The sequence below is a fragment of the Scyliorhinus torazame genome, chromosome 7, assembly GCF_047496885.1.
Source record: "Scyliorhinus torazame isolate Kashiwa2021f chromosome 7, sScyTor2.1, whole genome shotgun sequence".
In the NCBI taxonomy this organism is placed as follows: Eukaryota; Metazoa; Chordata; class Chondrichthyes; order Carcharhiniformes; family Scyliorhinidae; genus Scyliorhinus; species Scyliorhinus torazame.
Genome location: NC_092713.1, coordinates 95,662,784 through 95,685,893, shown reverse-complemented (window position 1 = coordinate 95,685,893; position 23,110 = coordinate 95,662,784). Strand labels below are relative to the sequence as shown.

At 48.9% G+C, this 23,110-nt stretch overlaps 1 protein-coding gene across 9 annotated transcripts in view; it reads left to right on the top strand.

The window, feature by feature from the left end:
* sgip1a (SH3GL interacting endocytic adaptor 1a) overlaps positions 1-21,458 on the top strand; it is a 396,400-nt gene extending 374,942 nt beyond the window's left edge. For all 9 annotated transcript variants that reach the window (XM_072511110.1, XM_072511109.1, XM_072511103.1 and 6 more), the window contains 4 exons: positions 14,201-14,403; positions 17,614-17,678; positions 19,462-19,626; positions 20,802-21,458. In XM_072511110.1, coding sequence (XP_072367211.1) covers positions 14,201-14,403; positions 17,614-17,678; positions 19,462-19,626; positions 20,802-20,824 — 456 coding nt within the window. In that variant the 3' untranslated portion in view covers positions 20,825-21,458. The remainder of the gene's footprint in view (positions 1-14,200; positions 14,404-17,613; positions 17,679-19,461; positions 19,627-20,801) is intronic.
* The last annotated feature ends 1,652 nt before the right edge of the window (positions 21,459-23,110 follow it).

Below are 23,110 nucleotides of genomic sequence, written 5' to 3'. Positions count from 1 at the left end.
TGGCCTTAAAGGACATCACAGCCCTGAACATTTTTGCAACCGGTTCATTCCAGGGCACGAGCGGCGACTTGTGCGGCATTTCCCAATCTACAGCCCACAAGTGCATTCATGAGGTCACGGATGCCCTGTATGCCGGGCATCAGGATTTATTAACCTTGAGTTGGACCAGGCCCACCAAGATGCCCGTGCTCCAGAAATCTCTGCCATTATCGGGATGCCCCAGGTCTCGTGGGCAATGGATAGCACACATGTCGTCTTGCACACACCGGGGAATCAGGGAGAGCCTTTCATTAACAGGAAGGGATTCTATTCTCTGAATGTTTAGATTGTGTGCGACCACTATCTCCAGATCATGTACATGTGTGCACGCTTCCCAGGGAGCGACTATGGCAGCTACATCCTGGGACAATCAGAGATCCCCGGCATCTTTGAGGACCTCCCCAGGATGATGGTTGGCCCTTGGGGAATAAAGGGTACCCGCTGAGGTCCTCTCTGATGTCACCATTGTGGAGACCAGAAACCGATGTGGAGACCCGGTATAACAAGTCCCAGGCTGCCACCTGTGCTGTCATTGAGCAGTGCATCGGACTGCTCAAACTGCGGTTCTGATGCCTGGATTGCTCTGGTGGTGCACTCCGGTTTTATAGTGGTCTGCTGTGCCTTCCACAACCTGGCATAGCACGGGGTGACATGCTGGAGGAGGGGGAGGAAGGACATGCCTCCTCGTCTGAGGAGAAGGAGGCAGACCAGGAGGGAATGGAGGACGAGGACCTGCAGGAGGAGCTGGAGGATAGGGTCCGGTATTCCCAAAAGACCAGGGAGGCCATCATCCTCATCTGATTCTCATAGGACGAGGTTTTGTCCGTCGGCTCATCCCCTTGCCCCCCAATAGTACCTTTCCCCCATCACCTCCTCCCCCCCATTCCCCCTCCCCACTCAATCACCCTCTTGCAATCCTTCCTTCTCCCCAATCCCTCCACCCCCAACCTCTCCATCTCCCAATCTCCCCTCCCTCACATTCCACTCCTTCCTACCAATTTCCCTCCTTCCTCCCCACCATTCCCTGACCCTCCCACCCCCCCGCATCCTGACAACCCTGTTCCACCCTCCAAGGGTATGTGTAACGTTACCCAGGGTGGTGGGCCTGTGTCAGCACTGTCAGTGGGTCAATGTACATTGCAGGAGAGTGATGACCAATCGCTGTGAGGTCAACTCTGGTGCTCCACAGTTTATGCCAAAGTCTGACTGGTCGTCCTGCTTGAGGCCTTCACCAGATGCGCTCGGTCTGGCCGGTAGAAGTGCGGTTTACACTCCGCGCAGACCTGGCAGTCTCTGGTGATAGCCCTGACTTCCTCGATGGAGTAGGGCAGATTGCAGGCCTTTATGAAGTGATAAAAGTGGGTGACCCCTGGGTGACAGAGATCGTCGTTCAGCGTCCGGAGTCGGTCCACTTGTGCGCTGGCACAAGTCCCTCGGGATAGGGCATCAGGGGGCTCGTTGAGCTTACTGGGGTGATACAAAATCTCGTAATTGTAGGTGGAGAGCTCGATCCTCCACCTCAAGATCTTATCATTTTTGATCTTATCCCGCTGTGTGTTATTGAATATGAAGGCTACCGACCGTTGGTCCGTGAGGAGAGTGAATCTCCTGCCGGCGAGGTAATGCCTCCAATGCCACACAACTTCAACAATAGCTTGGGCCTCCTTTTCGACAGAGGAGTGCCGAATTTCGGAAGCATGGAGGGTGCGGGAAAAGAATGCCACGGGCCTGCCTGCCTGGTTGAGGGTGGCGGCTAAAGTGACGTCTGATGCATCGCTCTCAACTTGGAAGGGGAGCGTTTCGTCAACAGCGTGCATCGCGGCCTTGGCGATGTCAGCTTTGATACGGTTGAAGGCCTGGTGAGCCTCGGCCGTCAGTGGGAAAATGGTGGAGTGGATGAGTTGGCGGGCCTTGTCCGCATAGTTAGGGATCCACTTGGCGTAGTACGAGAAGAAGCCCAGGCATTGTTTGAGGGCCTTGGAGCAGTGGGTAAGGGGGAGTTCCATGAGGGGGCGCATGCGATCAGGGTCGGGCCCTAGCACTCCGTTCTGGACCACATAGCCGAGGATGGTTAAGCGGTGCATGCTGAACACGCACTTCTCCTTGTTGTAAGTTAGGTTGAGTTTAGCGGCGTGGAGGAATTTGGAAAGGTTAGCGCCGTGGTCCTGCTGGTCGTGGCCGCAGATGCTGATGTTATCCAGGTACGGGAAGATGGCCCGCAGTCCGTACCGGTCAACCATTCGGTCCATCTCCCATTGGAAGACCGAGACCCCGTTAGTGACGCCAAAGGGAACCCTAAGGAAGTGGTAAATGCGGCCGTCCGCTTTAAACGCGGTGTACGGGCGGGGAGCTGGTGGTAGGCAGATTTCAGGTCCACTGTCGAGAAGACCCGGTACTGTGCAATCTGATTGACCATATTAGATATGCATGGGAGGGGGTACGCATCGAGCTGCGTGTACCGATTGATGGTTTGACTGTATTCAACAACCATCCTGTTTTTTTCCCCAGTTTTTGCAACTACCACTTGAGCTCTCCAGGGGCTGTTGCTAGCCTCGATAATACCTTCCCGTAGCAGCCGCTGGACATCAGATCTGATGAAGGTCCTGTCCTGGGCGCTGAACCGTCTGCTCCTGGTGGCGACAGGTTTGCAAACAGAGAAGGCGGGTCGACCTTAAGGGTCGTGAGACCGCAGACAGTAAGGGGTGGTAGGGGCCCGCCAAATTTCAGAGTTAGGCTCTGGAGGTTGCACTGGAAGTCCAGGCCGAGTAGCAAGGCAGCACAGAGGTCGGGGAGGACGTAGAGCCGGAAGCCGCTGAACTCTATGCCCTGGAAGGTGAGGGTGATGCAGTACCCCCGGATCGCCAGGGGGTGGGATCCGGAGGCCAGGGAGATTTTCTGGTTAATGGGGTGTACCGTGAGGGAGCAGGGCCTTACCGTATCGGGGTGGATAAAGCTCTCAGTGCTCCCGAAGTGCAGAAGGCAGGATATCTTGTGCCCGTCGACCTTCGTTGTCGTCGACACAGTCGCGAGGTTGTGCGGTCGATTGTGATGGAGGTAAGACGCGGCAGGTCGGCGGCGGTCACAGGCGATGAGCGGCCGGTGAGGTGGCAGACGAGCAGGGGCCCTGAGGCGGGGAAGATGGCGGCGCCCACGGGCCGCACGTGTCCTGAGGCAGGCAAGATGGCGGCGCCCACGGGCCGCATGTGTTGTGAGGCGAGCAAGATGGCGGCGCCCACGGGCCGCACGTGGTCTGAGGCGAGGAAGATGGCGGCGCCCACGGGTCGCACGTGAGGGGTGGAGGGACTAGAGCGGGCCTGGCACACAGCAGCAAAATGTCCTTTCTTCCCGCAGGCCTTGCAGAGCGCGCTCCGCGCCAGGCAGCGCTGCGGGGGTGTTTTGTCTGTTTGCAGAAGTAGCACTTGGGTCCCCCGGGGTTGGTTGGCTGTCGCACGGCGCAGGCCTGGGGTTGGCTGGGGGTGGTCGCTGATGGGGTCCACGATGTCCAGGAGGGGGGCGCCGTGCGGTCGGGGGCGTACGCCTGTACATTGCGTGAGGCGACTGTGAGCGGGTTCGCTAGTTTCTTGGTGACTGCGAGGTCGAGGGTAGCCCCTTCTAAGTGGCGCTGGCAGATGTAGGCCGACCCTATGCCCGTAACGAACGTGTCTCTAACTAGCAGGTCAGAATGTTCAACGGCCGAAACTGGCAATCGCAGTCTCTCACCAGGGCATGCAGGGCACGCCAGAAATCTTCCACAGACTCACCGGGGAGTTGATGCCGCGTGGACAGGAGGTGCCTGGTGTAGATTTTGTTGGTCTGCTGAGTGTGGTTCTCCTTCAGTAGTGCCATGGCCTCAGCGTAGGTCAGCGCGTCCCGGATGAGGGGAAAGATATCGGAGCTCAGCCGCGTGTAAAGGATCTGGTGCTTCTGTGCCTCTGGGGGTGGTTCTCGCAGATCCGCAAGGTAGCCAATGTGCGAAGGCCGACTTGCCGTTATCTGCTTGAGGGTGCAGCTGCAGGCGATCAGGCCTGATGCGGAGATCCATCATTGTAAAATCTCTGCGTAATAATTTGATGCACTATCAATTATGACGAGACGAGAGTAGAGTGTAATCGAGGCTTTATTACGCAGAGATGTGTAGCTTCCCGCAGCGGGCTGCTGCCGAAATGGCTGCAGCTCGGAGAGCCCACACATTTATACTCCGCCTACTGGGCAAGCCAGCAGGCAGGGATATACCCCCATACCTGTAGATCAGGGGCCTTACCGTAATACCCCTCGTATGCGGTATATACAATGCAACAGTGGTGACTACCACAAGGACATTGTAGGGGGATGAGGACAATGAGGTTGAGGAAGTAGAGGCTGCATGGGAAGAGGCCATATAGTGGGCCAGATTAGATAGGCATGAATGTGAGATCCTCATAGCCACCAAATAGCAGGAGGAGATGGACAAGCTGTAGTGATCATCCTCTTGGACTAGTGCCCTCCATCATGGGCCCACATGAATACCAGTGTGGATATCCTCACCTTTCAACCATCGACTTCACGCTGATTGGGAGTGCTTACACATAAGGCTCACATTGTCCTGATCCTTTGAAGAATGGCAAGACCTCAGGAGAAAATGTCCTTCCTGAAATGGGGTGCCAACTGGATAGGTTGTCCCGGAGGCAGACACTGCCTTTCCCAATGTCTCTCATGCACCCCAGTCACAACAGTAGCCTACAAGAGGCAGCAGCTGCTCTACTATCTTTGCTGGACTTGTCACTTCATACCTCAAATGTCACCAAGCTCCTCATGAGACCCAACAGCAGCAACTGTGCAACACTCCATGTCACATCAAGGATCTACTAAGAGGCACCACTCGGGCAAAGGCTGTCTAGAATGGGATGTAGGCTTCGAGAGACTACTTAGACATGACTGCATCCTCCATGTCTCCTTGTTCTCAATTACATTGATATCCATCACTCTCAGTTAGAGATGCCGGTCTGCATTCATCCTCACCTTTCAATGGATGTGAGCCGCCTGAGGATGACGACTTTGTAAAAGTTGCCTGCCAGATGTTAAAATACCTCATCTTGAACAAAGACAGTCCGCCCTCATGGCTGGGGATCTGCAGCAGGATCAGATGTTGTGGTGGCTCGAGACATACACCGGAGGCTTCCGGTAGTTAACAAAGAAGTTTATTGATGAAAGGCTAAGGCAGTTGAGTAACAGGCTCAGAAACACGATACAACAGATCTCAACACTTCGGCTTCCTGGTCCACAGTGCTCAATGTCCTGCTCCCATGGCTCCGTGCAAACAGCCCATTAGCCGGGGCTCGCACACTCCTGCAAGATTAGCCTCGATCTGGTCAAGTGGTAGGTGGAACCCGGCCCTTTAAAGGTGCCACGCTGCCACAGATATGATGAAGCTCTCAAGTTACCTTTACTTGATAATAAGTCAGATTTACTATACCCTCGCTCTTATCCAATGGCTTCCCTCATCATAGGTTTATTCCATCATAAGCGCTTCCAGAGCTTATTCTAAAGCTGCACAGCACAGTCTCTCACCATTTGCAATCGCCATTACTGACCTCGGTGAGTGCTGAGGTCAGGCTTGCCACAGCATTGCATCCCTACATTGCGAATAGAGCCTTGTGGTGACAGCACGGACAACTGAAAGGTAACACACTCTCACAGATGTAGGCAGTTGTGCCTTGGCCATAAGGTGACTGAGAGGGTCATAGCCTAGGCACACTGAGGTGGCACGGTCCTGACAATTATTGGTGAACCCTGCCACAGGTGCATTCAGAAACTCGGAAAGGTCATTGGCACACAGGAGCGCACAGGAGCTCTGAGGAGGGATTCATGGCTTGTATGCTCTGCTGCATTACTGAGAGTTCCAGTAAACATGACCCTTCTCAATCTGTTTCAACATCTTTCCTTCTACACTAGACCATGACCTTTCCTGAAAGCAAACACGCTGGGAGTACAGGTCAGCCTCAATCTAACACAGGCAAAATTTAGCAATGCATGACCCTGCCCAGCAAGTGAACGAAGTTCTCCCACCTTACATGAAGGATGATGCATCGCTGATGTTGGGAATGATGTGTGAATGGGCACATACTGTTTTGCGATGCAAGTAGAACACATAGACGAGAGGTGGCAGATAGCGATAGGATGTTTCTTTTTGTCAGAAACATAGCTCATCATTAAGAGGAAGCATACACAAAAGTAGATGTGAAATGTGTTGCATTGTATGTATATTGGTGAACATTATAAGCATGTGTTTAACAACCTTGCAATCAAAGTGCTCTTAATTTTTCTTAGATTCCCTAAACCTACTGCTATGTCTTGGTGCTTCCCAACATCCACTGCTACACCCTGCTGTCTGTCGTAACTTCAGTGGGTGTCCTCTGGAAGGCTGAGAGCTGGAGGACTCCGGCCTGCATTGGGTGTTGTGCTGTGGGGCAGATGTACCCTCATTGGACTGTCCAGTGTGGGTGACCTGTTTGTGATGCAGAACACCCAACACATCAATCATAGTTAAGCTTGGCAATTAGTAGTCAATTACATTGCTTTATATCTGGGGTCGCACACAAGTCAGACTGGGTAAAGAAGGCAGATTTATTTTCCAAAAGAAAGTTAGTGAACTACCTGTTGATGGCTTTTTACAGCAATCTGGTAATTTCATGGTCATCTACGGGGCGCGATTCAGCGGACAAATGTTGAAGCCTCAGGGGTTTCTGCCTGCCGAGGCCACACTTTCCTGCTGGTGAGCTGCTCGCGCCAGCAGGAATGGCTGTTCGCTGATCGGGGCGCTATCTTAATCAGCAGACCCTCGGCGGGATTCTCCGTTCCTGAGACTAAGTGTTGACACCAGGACCGATTTCTGGACTTCTACGACTGCAAAACCGGCGCCACACCTGATTCAGCGGCTGTAGAGGGGCTAGCACCGTTGCACATGGAACACAATCGATTCTAATGAGAAACGGTGTGGGATTCTCTGAATGACGACTGACACTCAGGAGGCTGACTAGCTGCAGCCACATATACATACTTCATTCCGCACACACACCATACCAGCCAACAAGATGGCAAGGACAGCGGTCCCGAGATTTACAGATGCCGAGCTCGAGACCCTCCTGGATGCCATGGATGAACATCGAACATAGAACATTGAACATTACAGCGCAGTACAGGCCCTTCGGCCCTCGATGTTGCGCTGTCCTGTGAAACCACTCTAAAGCCCATCTACACTATTCCCTTATCGTCCATATGTCTATCCAATGACCATTTGAAAGCCCTTAGTGTTGGCGAGTCCACTACTGTTGCAGGCAGGGCATTCCACACCCTTACTACTCTCTGAGTAAAGCACCTACCTCTGACATCTGTCTTATATCTATCTCCCCTCAATTTAAAGCTATGTCCCCTCGTGCTAGACATCACCATCCGAGGAAAAAGGCTCTCACTGTCCACCCTATCCAATCCTCTGATCATCTTGTATGCCTCAATTAAGTCACCTCTTAACCTTCTTCTCTCTAATGAAACAGCCTCAAGTCCCTCAGCCTTCCCTCAGATCTTCCCTCCATACCAGGCAACATTCTGGTAAATCTCCTCTGCACCCTTTCCAATGCTTCCACATCCTTCCGAAAATGCGGCGACCAGAATTGCACGCAATACAAATGGGAGGTGGGCCACCCTGTACCCCAGCCCGGGCAGGAAGCTGCCAGCTGCCACCGTTCGTCATGCCTGGGCGCAGGTGGCAGAAGCAGTAAGCATCACGAGTATCACCATCTGGACTGGTCTAAAGTGCCATATAAAACTGAACAACCTCCTCAGGGTGGCCAGGGTGAGTAGGCAACACTTGCCCCTGGCACCAACCCCCGTCACACACACCGGTTACCCTACCCCCCCCCCCCCCCCCCCCCCACCAACCTGGAAGGTGGCCAAACCCACACACTGCACCACATGGCTTTATTGCTGGAAGATGTGTGGTCTCCCACAGCAGCTGGCGAAATGGCTGCTGAATGGAGGACACGCATATTTATACTCCGTCTACTGGGCGGAGCCAGCAGGCAGGGACTACCGGCGAACCTGTAGTACAGGTCCTACCTTACATCACCTAATACAGGTGCAACAGTGGTTTACCACAGATATGTCACACTGTTTCTCTGCTCAGCCAGAGTTTTTGATGGCATGCCCGGTCCGGCAGGTCCTCGAATGACAGACACTGCTGGTAAACGCGAGGCCTCATGCAGCGTCTCCTTTGCACATCTCCTCCTCCTCCCCTTTGGCCTGTTGGGAGTCCAGCTCCACCCCTCAGCGGCTGCCTCCTGATCCGCTGCTGCAGCTTCCTGCTCCTCCTCGAGCTGCTCCAACAGAAGCAGTGCACACCCAGGGCTGCGGGGACTAGGAGGAAGGCCACCATTGCTGGTTGTATTACAATATCCATTGTCTGCAGGGGGTGAGAGGCTAACATGTTAGCATGGTGCGTACCCCATGCCCAACCAGGTCCAACTGCCTACATGGTGCTCCCGCTTGGCACTGCGGGCTCTGCTGCCGCATGTTCCCTTTCCTCCTCTTCGCACACCAGACCCCATCGGTGGCCGGAACCATGGAGGCCTCTGACCCTGACACCAGTCCCTACTGCCAGGGGTACTGTGGCTGGCGCCGTCCTTGCCAGTGGTAAACTCCGCGGCCCCGTCCGGCACCTCCTTAGGGGCTACAGTGGGCGTTGCCCTCAATAGGCCGCCTGATATCCCGTCGCCGGGTGGTGACCGGCGACCAGTTGGGGGGGGGGGCTGGTATGGCATGGGTGGCGTGCGGAATGGTGGGGTGGTGGATGGGGGCTGAGGAGCGGGGGGATGGAGGTTGGGGCAGGAGTGTGGGGATGGTAGTGTGGGGGCTGGGATGTGGGGTGTGGAGGGGCGGAGGGTGGGTGCAGATAAGTGTGGTGGGGTAGGGACACCCATACGGCTGGTGTCACTCTGCAGAACCAGGGGCCAAGGTGCATGGTCAGTGGGATGTGCAGCAAGATGGCTGCCTTGCCTGCGCACTGCCCCAGTCCCTTGGGGTGTCATCCCGGCCACACAGTCTGTTCCCCCGTCACCACTAATGAGGTGCTCACGGTGATTAATATATGTGCGTTCTGGAATGCATTGACGCCGCTGTCGAGGCGATGGAGAATTGTGATTTGGTGTTTAATCAGCACCCACCACAAATTTCCGCCCAATCACATTTCCCGATTCCGGCATCGGCCGATGGAGAATCTTGTCCCCTACCTTTCCCCCCACTTTCAGCACCCCCTCCCCCACACTTTTTGCCCCCCCCCCAACCTTGACAAGGCCCCTGGGAAGCCCCCCTCAGCTCCTTCCAAGTGGCAAGGCCCCCCAGAACCTGACACCAGCAGTGCCAACCTAGCACTTGGGCATCCTGGCACTGCAGCCTGGTACCTGGCAGTGCCTTTGGCACCCTGGCAGTGCCACCAGGGCAAGGGCGATATCCAGATTGCGGCAGAGAGAGCGAGTCGGGTCACCCAGCGCTGAGTCCGATTTGGGGCTCTTGCGCCATTCACTGTTGCACCTGGATCCGCGCTGGGCACCACGGGGTTGCTGAGTCGTGCCCATTGATATTACATTTCATGCCAGATTTTTTTAATTAATTGAATTTAAATTTGCTCACTGTTGCGGTGCAATCTTGAACTCAGTTCTCCAGATTATTAGATTTACTAGTCCAGTAACATAACCAATGTGCTTCTGCTCCCAATGTTGTTCTCCTCCAAATATAATACAAATCATGTTTCCCGACATCAAACAGACAGCTTCCTTTAAGAAGCATACTTCTGTGTGCCACACCCACACATCTGTCCTTGTTATAAATGGAGGTAATTAATTGAAAGCTGGGAGAGAAGTGTCTGAATCAGTTTTGGCTGTTTTACACTATCACCCAAAGTTAGCCCTTAATTGTCACTGGGTGCACTTGGTAATTATGCCACTTGGTTGGCAAAATGTGCCATGGTCTCGAATTCTAATGGCGTGTCCATTTTCTCAAACACAAAAAGAAGTCCAACCACCCACTATGACAGGCAGTGCCCACCTTCATTGAACATTGGAAGTGCATGATCTGGCATATAGATAAAGGCAAAAACAAAGCCGCTAGGGTCTACACCCAAAGCAGGCATTAGGGTCTTTTGCAATGCAGATCTGGACTCTCCGCCCCACCCGCGCCACATTTCTGTTTTACCCCGCCGGCGGGATGCTCCGTTATGTCGGCTAATGAATGGGGTTTCCTATAGTGGGGCAGCCCCACGCCATCAGGAATCCCCCGGGCTGCCGGCAAAATGGAGCATCCCGCCGGCGGAGGATCCAGCCCAGGAAGTCTAATGTCTGATTGAAGACCTATTTGTAAAATTAGTATCCAATAAATATGCCTCTTTACCTGTACATGAAGGACGGATTGCACCTAAACTGGAGGGGCACCAGTATCCTGGGTGGGAGGTTTGCTAGAGCTCTTCGGGAGGGTTCAAACTAGTTTGGCAGGGGGATGGGAACCAGAACTATGGATCAGAGGATAGGGTAGCTGTTGAACAGGCAGAAATAGTATGCAGCCAGTCTGTGAGGAAGGATACACAGTTGATAGGGCAACGTTACACTCAGTGGAATGGGTTAAAGTGTGGCTGTTTCAATGCAAGGAGTGTCAGGAATAAGGGAGATGAACTTAGAGCATGGATCAGTACTTTAACATAGATTAACATAGAATTTACAGTGCAGAAGGAGGCCATTCGTTCCATCGAGACTGCAATGGCTCTTGGAAAGAGCACCCTACCCAAGGTCAACACCTTCACCCGATCCCCATAACCCAGTAACCCCACCCAACACTAAGGGCAATTTTGGACACTAAGGGCAATTTATCGTGGCCAATCCACCTAACCTGCACATCTTTGGACTGTGGGAGGAAACCAGAGCACCCGGAGGAAACCTACGCGCACAAGGGGAGGATGTGCAGACTCCGCACAGACAGTGGCCCAAGCCGGAATCAAACTTGGGACCCTGGAGCTGTGAAGCAATTGTGCTATCCACAATGCTACCATGGAACTACGATGTTGTGGCCATTACGGAGACATGAATTTCACAGGGGCAGGAATAGTTGTTAGCTGTTCTGGCGTTTAGATGTTTTCAGAAAAATAGGGAGGGAGGTAAAAGAGGAGGGGGAGTGGCACTGTTAATTAGGGAGTGCACCACAGCTGCTGAAAAGGAGATAGTTGAGGAGGGTTTGTCTACTGAGTCAGTATGGGTGGAAGTCAGAAACAAGAAAGGAGCAGTCACTTTATTGGGAGTTTTCTATGGACCCCCCCCCCCCCCCAATAGTAGCAGAGAGATAGAGGAACAGATTGGGCGGCAGATCTTGGAAAAGTGCAGAAGTAACAGAGTTGTTGGCATGGGTGACTTCAACTTCCCTAATATTGACTGGAACCTCCTTAGTTCAAATGGTTTGGATGGAGCAGATTTTGTCAGGAGTGTACAGGAATATGACTCAATATGTAGATAGGCCGACTGGGGGGAGGCCATATTGGACTTTGTGCTTGGCAACGAACCAGGCCAGGTGTCAGATGTCTCGGTGGGATAGCATTTCTGTGACAGTGACCACAACTCCTTGACCTTTACCATGGTCGGGAAGAGGGATAGGAACACAGTATGGGAAGGTATTTAACTGGGGGAGGGGAAATTATACTGCTATTAGACAGAAGCTGAGGAGCATAAAGTGGGAACAATTGTTCTTGGGGAAATGTACAACAGTAATGTGGGGATTGTTTAAGAAGCACTTGCTGCGAGTGCTGAATAGTTTTGTCCCACTGAGACGAGGAAGGAATGGTAAGGTGAAGGAGCCTTGGATGACAAGAGAAGTGGAGCTTCTAGTCAAGAGGAAGAAGGAAGCTTACGTAAGGTTGAGGAAGCAAGGATCTGACTCGGCTGTAGAGGGTTACAAGTTAGCCAGGAAGGAACTCAAAAATGGACTGAGGAGAGCTAGAAAAGGGCATGAAAAAGCCCTGGTGGGAAGGATTAGGGAAAACCCCAAGGCGTTCTACACTTATGTGAGAAATAAGAGGATGATCAGAGTGAGAGTAGGGCCGATCAGGGTTAGTGGAGGGAACCTGTTCCTGGAGTCTGAGGAGATGGGGGAGGCCCTAAATGAATACTTTGCTTCAGTATTCACTAGAGAGAGGGACCTTGTTGCCCATGAGAACAGTGTGAACCAGGTTAGTAGACTTGAACAGGTTGATATTAAGAAGGAGGATGTGCTGGAAATTTTGAAAAGCATCAGGATAGATAAGTCCCCTGGGCCTAATGGAATATACACAAGGTTACTACGGGAAGCGAGAGAGGAGATTGCTGCCCCGTTGGTGATGATCTTTGCGTCCTCACTGGAGTAGTACCGGATGATTGGAGGGAGGCAAATGTTGTTCCCCTGTTCAAGAAAGGGAATTGGGAATTCCCTGGGAATTACAGACGAATCAGTCTTACATCTGTGGTGAGCAAAATATTGGAAAGGATTCTGAGAGATAGGATTTATGATTATTTAGAAAAACATAGTTTGATTAAAGATAGTCAGCATGGCCTTGTAAGGGGCAGATCATGCCTCACAAGCCTCGTTGAATTCTTTGAGGATGTGACGAGACACATTGATGAAGCAGACATTGATGAAAGGCAGTGGATGTGGTGTATATGGATTTCAGTGAGGCATTTGATAAGGTTCCCCATGGTAGGCTCATTCAGAAAGTTAGGGGGCATGGGATATAGGGAAATTTGACTGTCTGGATACAGAATTGGCTGGCCGAAAGAAGACAGCGAGTGGTAGTGGATGGAAAGTATTCCGCCTGGAGGTCGGTGACCAGTGGTGGCCTGCAGGGATCTGTTCTGGGACCTCTGCTCTTTGTGGTTTTTATAAATGACTTGGATGAGGAAGTGGAAGGGTGGGTTAGTAAGTTTGCCGATGACACGAAGGTTGGGGGAGTTGTAGATACTGTTGAGGGTTGTTGTAGGTTACAACAGGACATTGACAGGATACAGAGCTGGGCTGAGAAGTGGCAGATGGAGTTCAACCTTGATAAATGTGAAGTGATTCATTTTGGAAGGTCGAATTTGAATGCTGAATACAGGGTTAAAGGCAGGATTATTGGAAGTGCAGAGGAACAGAGGGATCTTGGGGTCCACGTACATAGATCCCTCAAAGTTGCCACCCAGGTTGATAGGGTTGTTAAGAAGGCATATGGTGTGTTGACTTTCATTAACGGGGATTGAGTTTGAGAGCTGCGAGGTTTTGCTGCAACTTTATAAAACTCTAGTTAGACCACACTTGGAATATTGTGTCCAGTTCTGGTCGCCTCATTATAGGAAGGATGTGGATGCTTTGGAGAGGGTACAGAGGAGATTTACCAGGATGTTGCCTGGACTGGAGGGCATGTCTTATGAAGAAAGGTTGAGGGAGCTAGGGCTTTTCTCACTGGAGCGAAGAAGGCAGAAAGGTGACTTGATAGAGATGTACAAGGTGGTGAGAGGCATGGATAGAGTGGATAGCCAGAGACTTTTCACAGGGTGGAAATGGCTGTCACGAGGGGACATAATTTTAAGGTGATTGGAGGAAGGTCTCGGGGAGATGTCAGAGGTCGGTTCTTTACACAGAGAGTGGTGGGTGTGTGGATGCACTGCCAGTGGAGGTGGTGGAGTCAGAGTCATTAGGGACATTTAAGCGACTCTTAGACAGGCTCATGGACAGCAGTAAATTGAAGGGGTGTAGGTTAGGTTGATCTTAGATTAGGATAAATGGTCGGCACAACATCGTGGGCTAAAGGGCCTGTACTGTGCTGTACTGTTCAATGTTCTATGTTTAAGGCTCCGGAGAAAAAAAAAAAATCAACCATTGCTTCTGCTGTCAATTCCAATCCAGTGACTCTGGCTGGAAAGTGAACATGAGTAGATGTTAGGTAAAGTTCCCTTTAATCAAATGGTCCCGTGTCAAGCCTCTTGTGAGAGACAGGTACTTCAGTGAAGTGTAGAAGATAACCTGTGCAAGCATACTCCACCAGCACACGCTCAGGAGGAAAGAGAGAATATTTGAAGGAACCATTTAATTAAAAATAAAATGAATATCATAGAGAACTAATAGTCATCTTCCTTTTCTGAAGGTATCTTCACAGGGTATTCAGTCCACACCATTGAACCTAGCAGTGAGCTGGCGCTGCGAGCCCACCAGTACTGATCTTCGAATAGATTATAAATATAATGCAGAGGCAATGGTTACACCTGTCGCTCTCAATAATGTGCAGTTCCTCACTCCTGTGGATGGAGGAGTAGCAAAAGTACAGGCTGTACTTCCACCTGCTGCATGGTAAGACATTATCTCTGTTCTTCCATTGATGCTGTGCCACTTATTTGTTGAGAATGTGGTTCTTTTGCCTTCACCTAGTATTTCCACCTGATAATTCCTTCTGTACACAAAATCTGGAAAGACCTGTCACCATTCTTCCAACTCCAGTCATCTTTGTTCATACCCGCCTCCACTCTCTCTACCAATCATCCGCCACTGCTCCACTATCTCTACCAATCACCAGCCACTGCTCCACTCTCTCTACCAATCACCTGCCACTGCTCCACTCTCTCTCTACCAATCATCTGCCACTGCACCACTCTCTCTACCAATCACCTGCCACTGCGCCACTCTCTCTACCAATCACCTACCACTGCTCCACTCTCTACCAATCACCTGCCACTGCTCCACTCTCTCTACCAATCACCAGCCACAGCTCCACTCTACCAATCACCAGCCACTGCTCCACTCTCTCTACCAATCACCTGCCACTCCTCCACTCTCTCTACCAATTACCAGACACGACTCCACTCTCTACCAATCACCAGCCACTACTCAACTCTCTACCAATCACCAGCCACTGATCCACTCCCTCTACCAATCACCAGCCACTCCTCCACTCTCTCTACCAATTACCAGACACTACTCCACTCTCTCTACCAATCACCAGCAACTCCTCCACTCTCTCTCCCAATTACCAGACACTACTTCACTCGCTACCAATCACCAGCAACTCCACAACTCTCTCTACCAATTACCAGACACTACTCCACTCTCTCTACTAATCACCAGACACTGCTCCACTCTACCAATTACTAGTCACTCTTTCACCAATTCCCAGCCTCTCCTCCACACTCTACCAATCACCTGGTACTGCACAGATGGAGTAACATTTGGCCCATTGTACCTGTGCCAAATCATTGAAATTTCAGTCTCCTAATCATTCCCGTTGCCCAGTAAACTTTTCGGCCCAAAACCTCCAGTCCCCAGATCATCGGAAACTGGATTTATACTGAAGATGCGTTTCAGAACCCTACGCGGGAATTACTTGGGAAGTTTAACTTTCTGATGGGCAATTCCCCATGCTCTCCAGTTGCCTGGATGATTGTCTCTGGGTCTGAGCTAGATTCGGAGACCTGGGACAGATCTGTGCAACTCAGCTTGATAGTTACCCAGATTAGAATCTGGTCTAACAGCTAACATCTGGGTAATTCCACAACTGACCCTCTTGACCACCCGATTACCACCACAACCCGACCTGACTAACCCCAGCCACCTAACTTAAACCTTGACCACCCAAGCGAACCCTGGTCACCCTCATGACCAGACCTTACTACCCCTAACCACCTGACTACCAACATGACACCACCCACCTAACCCTGCATAGACCCAACTACCCCCTCTGACCACCCAATTACCAATTGAAACAACACAATTAACCCTGGCCACATGACTAACCCCCTTTCACCATCCCGACCCCCCAACTAATCCCTAACTACCCATCTCAGCCACCCGACCACAACCCCCCAATCACCCAATAAACTCCTCCCCCAAACACCTGATTACCCTCTGCCCCAACCTGACCTGACCTCACTTCCCCCCCACCAGACTACTCTCTGACCAGACTCACTATCTTACCGCAAAGACCCGATTATGCCCCCCGACCACTCGATTACCTCTCCAACCCAGCTACCCACTCACCCGTCCACCCATTCACTCACTCACCCATTCATTCACTCACCCGTTAACGTACCACTCATCCACTCACCCATTCACTCACTCACTCACCCATTCACTTCACTGAAAAGCTTTGGGAACTTTAAACACTTACGGGGGGTGGCACAGTGGTTAGCACTGCAACCTCACAGCTCCAGTGTCCCACGTTCAATTCCGGCCTCAGGTAACTAACTGTCTGTGTGGAGTTTGCACTTTCTCCCTCTGTCTGCGTGGGTTTCCTACTGGTGCTCTGGCTTCCTCCCGCAGTCCAAATATGTGCAGGTTAGGTGGATTGGCCAGGCTAAAACTGCCCCTTAGTGTCCAAAGATTAGGTGGGGTTGCTGTGTTAAGAGAATAGGGTGGAAGCGTGGGCTTAAGTAGGGTGCTCTTTCCAAGGGCCAGTGCACACTCGATGGGCTGAATGGCCTCCTTCTGACACAGCAGTTCTGAAGCTGCTCAGGGAATTTGGGCCTTCTTGTATTTATCAAATTCCATTGGAAAGTTGCTATTGTATCTGCTTCCACCAAGCATTTCAGTATTACATTTTGTTGCAAAAACAAAGTCGCCTCTGGCTCTTTTGCAAATTATCTTAAATTCTTGTCTTCTGGATCCCAACACCGCTACCACTGGAAACAGTTTCTCCCCATTTACTTTATCAAAATCTTCATGATTTTAAACACTTCTTCCAAATCTCCTCTTGTTCTGTTCTGAGATGAATAATCGCATGTTCTCTAGTCTCTACACCTAATCAAAATCACTGATACCATTCTGGTAAATCACCTCTTACTCCCTCTCCAGCGCCCCAAGTGTGGTGCACACAATTGACCACAATATTCCAGCTGATTTATAAAGGATTAATATTCTTTCCTTGCCCTCGTATTCTTAGCCTCTATTTGTAAAGCTAAGGTTGATGTATATCTTTTTAAAGCCCTCTCAACTTGTTCTGCCTCCTCCAAAGGTCTGCGTGCTTATACCCTTAGGTCTCTCTATTCCTGCACCCAGATCAAGGGTGGGATTCTCTTGTCCCCCAGCCGCCTTTCTCTGCGCGCGCCATTCACTGGCGGCGGGATTCTATCCTCCCACCACTTTTTCCCATTGAAACCACCCCACGGCGCCGCAAAACCCACTGGCGGGGAGCACTGCCAGCGGGAAAAGTGAATCCCAAAGACTGGAGAATTCCGGCCTATATTGCCTCTCCTCATTCCTCCTATCAAAATGAAATCATATCACACTTCTTTGCATTTGATTTCATCTACTGCACAGTATGTCCTGCGAGAACATATGTATATGTTAATGTAGGATAACGCTGACTCCACTGTGATATTCCTCTTGGTGGAATAGCCTTATTGACTGTGTTAAACTGATCACTTGGGTAAGGTACCCCAGATGATTAAATTTCTATCTCTAGTGACACCCAGCAGCCGCAGGGGAGGAGGAATAACTTTGACGGGTCTTGCTCATCTCAACAGTTTGAAGTTTTATAAGTAACTATCTGACTGGTCTTTGTTTTTCAAGGAATGCTGAGCAACAAAGGATTCTTTGGAAGATTCCAGATATATCCCAGAAATCTGAAAATGGAGGTAACTTGAGAATGAAATTCTGCTATTGAACTAAACTGTATTTTGGAACTCATTACAGCCTGTTATTGTTTATCCGCTAGTGTAAAATTAGACTTTAAAATTGCAAGTTATCTGCATTAGATTCTATACACACATTACACTCACCTCACCATGCCTATGTTGCGAAGTGCCAACCAATAGCACTGACCAGCTGCGCTGAGGTCCTCTGACAATGCTCAGTAAATTGTACATTGCACATAAGTGTCTCATGGAGTGTAGATCTACTTTCACCGGATCTACTCAAGGTTGTTGACTGGCTCAGAGCCTTTTCAACTGCATGATGTGTATCATAGGCCGTTCTTCAATTTTGCTTCCCATTTTGTTTGCTTTGGATTCATGTCCACTTACCACTGGTTGCGATTTCACAGCGTCCTTTTAGTCAACAGATGGTAGACTTTTTTTCCTTATAGTCTGTGCTGCATTCAAATTGAGGGTTCAAAGGTGAAACACAATTTGTCAACCCACTCCACTGCCCACAACTTTTGATTAATTCTATTGAAGTTCCAAATTAACTACTTTTGGGTTGGAACAATGGTACCAAACCTAGAAATTCATTCACACAGATAACTTTCACCACACTAGCAGAAGTGCATAGTGATGGCAAGGCACCTCTCTCCAGGAAGGGAAACTCAAAAGGCCTAAATAAAAAGCTTAAGGGCAGATCAGTTGCTCACACTTCTCATTGGTAATGAAGTACGGCATCAGAATGCCAAAGAAGAAAAAACTAAAAACTAAGATGCCAAGCTGCCGGTAATGAATTAATTTTCTGATATAATTCAAATTAGGGCAGCATGGTAGCACAAGTGGATAGCACTGTAGCTTCACAGCACCAGGGTCCCAGGTTCGACTCCCCGCTGGGTCACTGTCTGTGTGGAGTCTGCACGTTCTCCCCATGTCTGCGTGGGTTTCCTCCAGGTGCTCCCGTTTCCTCCCACAGTTCAAAGACGTGCAGGCTAGGTGGATTGGCCATGATAAATTGCCCTTAGTCACCAAAAAGGTTAGGAGGGGTTATTGGGTTACGGGGATAGGGTGGAAGTGAGGGCTTAAGTGGGTCGGTGCAGACTCGATGGGCTGAATGGCCTCCTTCTGCACTGTATGTTCTATGTAAATGGAAACAAGTAAAACCTGGAAAACTCTGGGTTGTGACATCAAGTTCCAACAGCACAAAGACATGAGATGAAAGTGAAGAAAATGGCACCTTTATGCTGTAGTCAACAGAAACAAAATTAGTCAGTGTTACAAAAGGGAAACTTTCCTCCTTTAACCTCGTAACTCTTGGTTCTCCTGAGGGCTGAAAATGTCTGAATCATTAACGCTATTGCAGCGTCAAACAAACACAATTTTAATCTAATTTCTCCCTTCCTGCACTTAGATCTACAAAGCCACAAACCAGCTGTGTCTAAATGGGAAGTTTGATGACCTGCTCTTGGCCCTCCATCACAGTGCTGCTGTTGAGCATCTTGTGGGGCAAGATTAAGAGTGCAAGAGTGGCTCAGAGGTGACTGCTCTTCTGGCCTTCCATCTCTCTCAATGCCTGATCTCTGCTCAGTGCAAGTCAGAGTGATTGCTATGGACAGCACATCATGGACAGTATCTCATCACATGCACTCATTGAATCTCCAGTGTGCTGCAGCCCCTTGTCACATGTCTTCCCTAATTTGCTTTGCAAAAGGGACTTTATCAAAGTTTGAGTGTAAAGCTCCAGCTTCCTCTGTACACACATTCTTCCATTGATTTCTTTTAGGTGTTGGATCTCTTCTGGCCAGGTTTCAGCTATCAGAAGGACCAAGTAAACCTGCAACATTGGCTGTACAGTTCACCAGCGAAGGGAGCACATTGTCTGGAGTTGATATTGAATTGGTTGGAGCAGGATATAGATTTTCACTCATCAAAAAGAGATTTGCAGCAGGTAATTCTCAAAAGAACGTAGAATAATTGTAATCACTTCCATTACCTCATTGTACAAAACATCCTACAAACACAAGGAGGCTAGTCAGCCCATCAAACCTGTGTCAGCTCTTTCAAAGAGCAATTGAGTTAGCCCCGCTACCCTATAGCCCTGAAAAGCTGCTGGCCAGTGATTTTTGGCCGCTATGCTGGAACGTCACCCAGCTGGAGCCTCCGGTGCTGACCCCAATGGACTTTTCTGGGCTGATGGAGATTTGCTCTGTTCTCTGGCAATGGTGGATGCCCACTGCTTTAAGAGGTATTGCTGGAGAGACATTCCCTGATTTAGGGAATCAACTCCTGGAGTTAATTTCCACTGCCTTTACTTGATATTAATGTGCCTGTAAAAGTCTGAAAATTCCACCACTGGCCTTCCAACTTCTTACACCAGCCATGCAGCCAGTCCCATTTTGTTGAAGCCTACCACCAGTTGTCTAAATTGCTTTCCTGTTTCTAGAAACAGGCCACTTACAGTATGGCATATGATGTAAAAAGGACCTTGATTGCATCTTGGGTTGGACAAGGTCCAATACTTTGGATAATGGAATGAGAGGCCCTCTAAAGGCAAGTGTTAAATTATCTTTGCAGATCTCAGAGGAGCTGTTCGCCCACTATGATTACCCTATGACCATCACCTCCCACCCCCAACCCCCCACTCCTCCATCTCACTCTCACCATTTCACTTGCTAGCAGCTGTGCCAAGACATACATTGGTGTCCGAGAATTCACCTGGTGGAATTAAATTCGACCAAGCCCTCAAAATTAGTGAGTCTTCTTCACTGATGGAGCCAGAAGCTGACCTGCACAGTTGGTTACACAAAACTCAAAATAGACCCCTTGGAGTTTCTCCTGATAGGTCATATAAATTTAACGACAGATCACCAGAAACCCCATTTTTAGCCACAGATTTCATTAAGGTTACAGCAAGTGATCAGAAGAATTCCCTGGAAAGTTAGTGCAGTGTCTACATGCAAAGTCAGGGATAGTACAGCTGAATATAGAGTGAATCTGCCTCAAAAATGTGCATTTAACACCATTACCAAAAGGTCTGTGTTACATGTGCCACACCAGCTATCAATGTGGGTCTGTCTGAGTTTGACTCCAGCATTTTCTAATTTTGTTCTATTTCTTTTATAGGGAAATACATGGCTGACAACTGAGTGCTCACAACATTGTCCAGTGTTCAGCGTTACTCACCGGACAGCTTTTTAAAAACAAACAGGAGACGTTAAAGACTGAACCTGCAAACAAACTTTTACTCATTGATTTCAAACCTCTATTCCATGCAGCCAGAGCATTTCTAACAAGAAGTCAAAGAAACATCAGAAAATGGCGACCAGTCCTGCAGTATTATTAAATGATCGATGTGACATTGGTAACATTTCGTATTTTACAGTGTAATAAATGTATTTGTAATTTGGTATTCACCTCTCCCCACACTCTTCACTCCCGATATCTGTAGTTCAGCTGTTACAGGCACTTCCGAGATATCACAATTAACCTGTAGGTTGTGCCTCTTCAAACATGTAGCATTGTATTTGAGATGAGTATCATTATCTAAGAACTATATTGCATTCTTTCAATTTTTAGCTCCTTGATCTACCAGTATTGATGCCAAGATTTTTTAATTACTTTTTTTTTACTGTTTGCATACATATATTTTTGATGTTAAAAACCTTCCCGATCTCCTGATTAGTGAATAAGGATCACTTTGCAAAGCAATGCTATGTTTTAGAAGAATGCCCTGTCTAGTGAGAGAGAAGGTGTGCAATAACATTGGATAAATATCTTGGGGTGGGGTGGGGGGGGGTAGGTGGTGGAGAGGGAAAGAGTGGCGGTTACTTCTCAGAGAGTAAAAGAAAGTCTGTCAATATTGGATTTTATAACACAAAATCCAAAAGAGGCTAGTCAGAATCTGATAGAAAAAACTTACCATTTCAGATGGCACCCTATGCTTTGGATGCCACCTGAAATATCTTTCGGCTGCAAGTTAATTCTCTGTGTAATTCCAATATTACATTTGCTGTTTGGAATGTTATGTCAGTTCCATGTCAGTGCTGAAGTGAGAGCATTCTAATGTGAATATTGATTCCAGCAGCGTCTCAAAAAAATACATTTATTTTGCTTTGGTAATGTGGTTGCAATATTTGCATAATAAAAAATGAAACAATTTCAAAGTTGAAAAAAATGTTGCAATGTGAAAAAGCGAACAAATGACCACCTTGGATTTCATTTTCAAAGTTCCATCAGACACACACCGGGCAGGTTTGTTTTTGTTATCAACTCTAAATCAGACTCGCATTGACACATTTGCTGATAAAGCATTGTTCTAAAGCTTTTAAAGGAATCTGTCTAGAATACTGGGGATATTGACTATTGGAAATAACTTGGAGTGTTTAAATGAAACTTATCTGCCCAATTCACTGCCCCAGCAAAAAAAAAGGTTTTGCATGACTAAACTGGTTCATTCAATATCAACAGTTCTTGAATCCTAGGTGCAGTCTGTACAAAGTGTTTGGATATATACTATAAAGAGACAAATATTTTTGCACACTTGCCACTGAACATATCGCTGTCTTCTGGTCATTAATATTAATGAAAGTGTAAATCACCATGAAATCTTTTTTTAAAAACAGGATCAAAACTAAGGTTGCTACTAAAGCGTTAGTGGTGATGCCTATAACTAGTTTATATTCATAATCGACAGCACCTGCAAAAAGATGCATGGTTTTGTCGCACTTCACAGATAGCAACCCCACCTTGAATGGAAGTTTGAATAAAGAGGCTCAACCTACATGGTGGCCAGAAAACAGCAGACAAAGGACTGCAACCTTCCTGACCAGCAGTTCAGCTCCCAATGACCAGATCACCTGGTCTGCAGACCACCTTCCCCAACACTAGATTTTTTTTGTTAATGCCCATTGCAACCTTAAAGAAACCACGTGTGCAAAAGCTTTCACATGTGCTGCTTTTAAAGTCAATCCACCAATTGGAGAAAGTGTTCTATCATATAAGTGGATGGCTGGTACATTTGGAGCTGCGAGCTGGTTTTAAATGAATCATAATTTGGTGTGGTATGGAGTTATTTTTCTCCATTAATGTGTTCCCTCAATGCTAATGATAAAGCAGGTGTTGCTCCTTTAGTGGTCTATTGCGTACAGTACTCCGCACATTACACACATTACAACCGACTTTGGTTTTTTTTTAACTGTCCATCAAATGATGGGAAAGGGAAAACTGATGCCCTTTCTGTTGGCTTTTTGGAGTATTCTGACATTTTCCCCACAGCTGCTGTGCACTGTGATTGTACTTGTAAGGATTGAGAAAAATAATTAGATCTGACCATTTCTGGCATTTTTTGTAAACTTATAGATAGGAATAGTTCCATTGGTACCTCAATGGTCTCCTGGATAAAATAATTGCTGGCTATAAATGTGCGTTGTGCA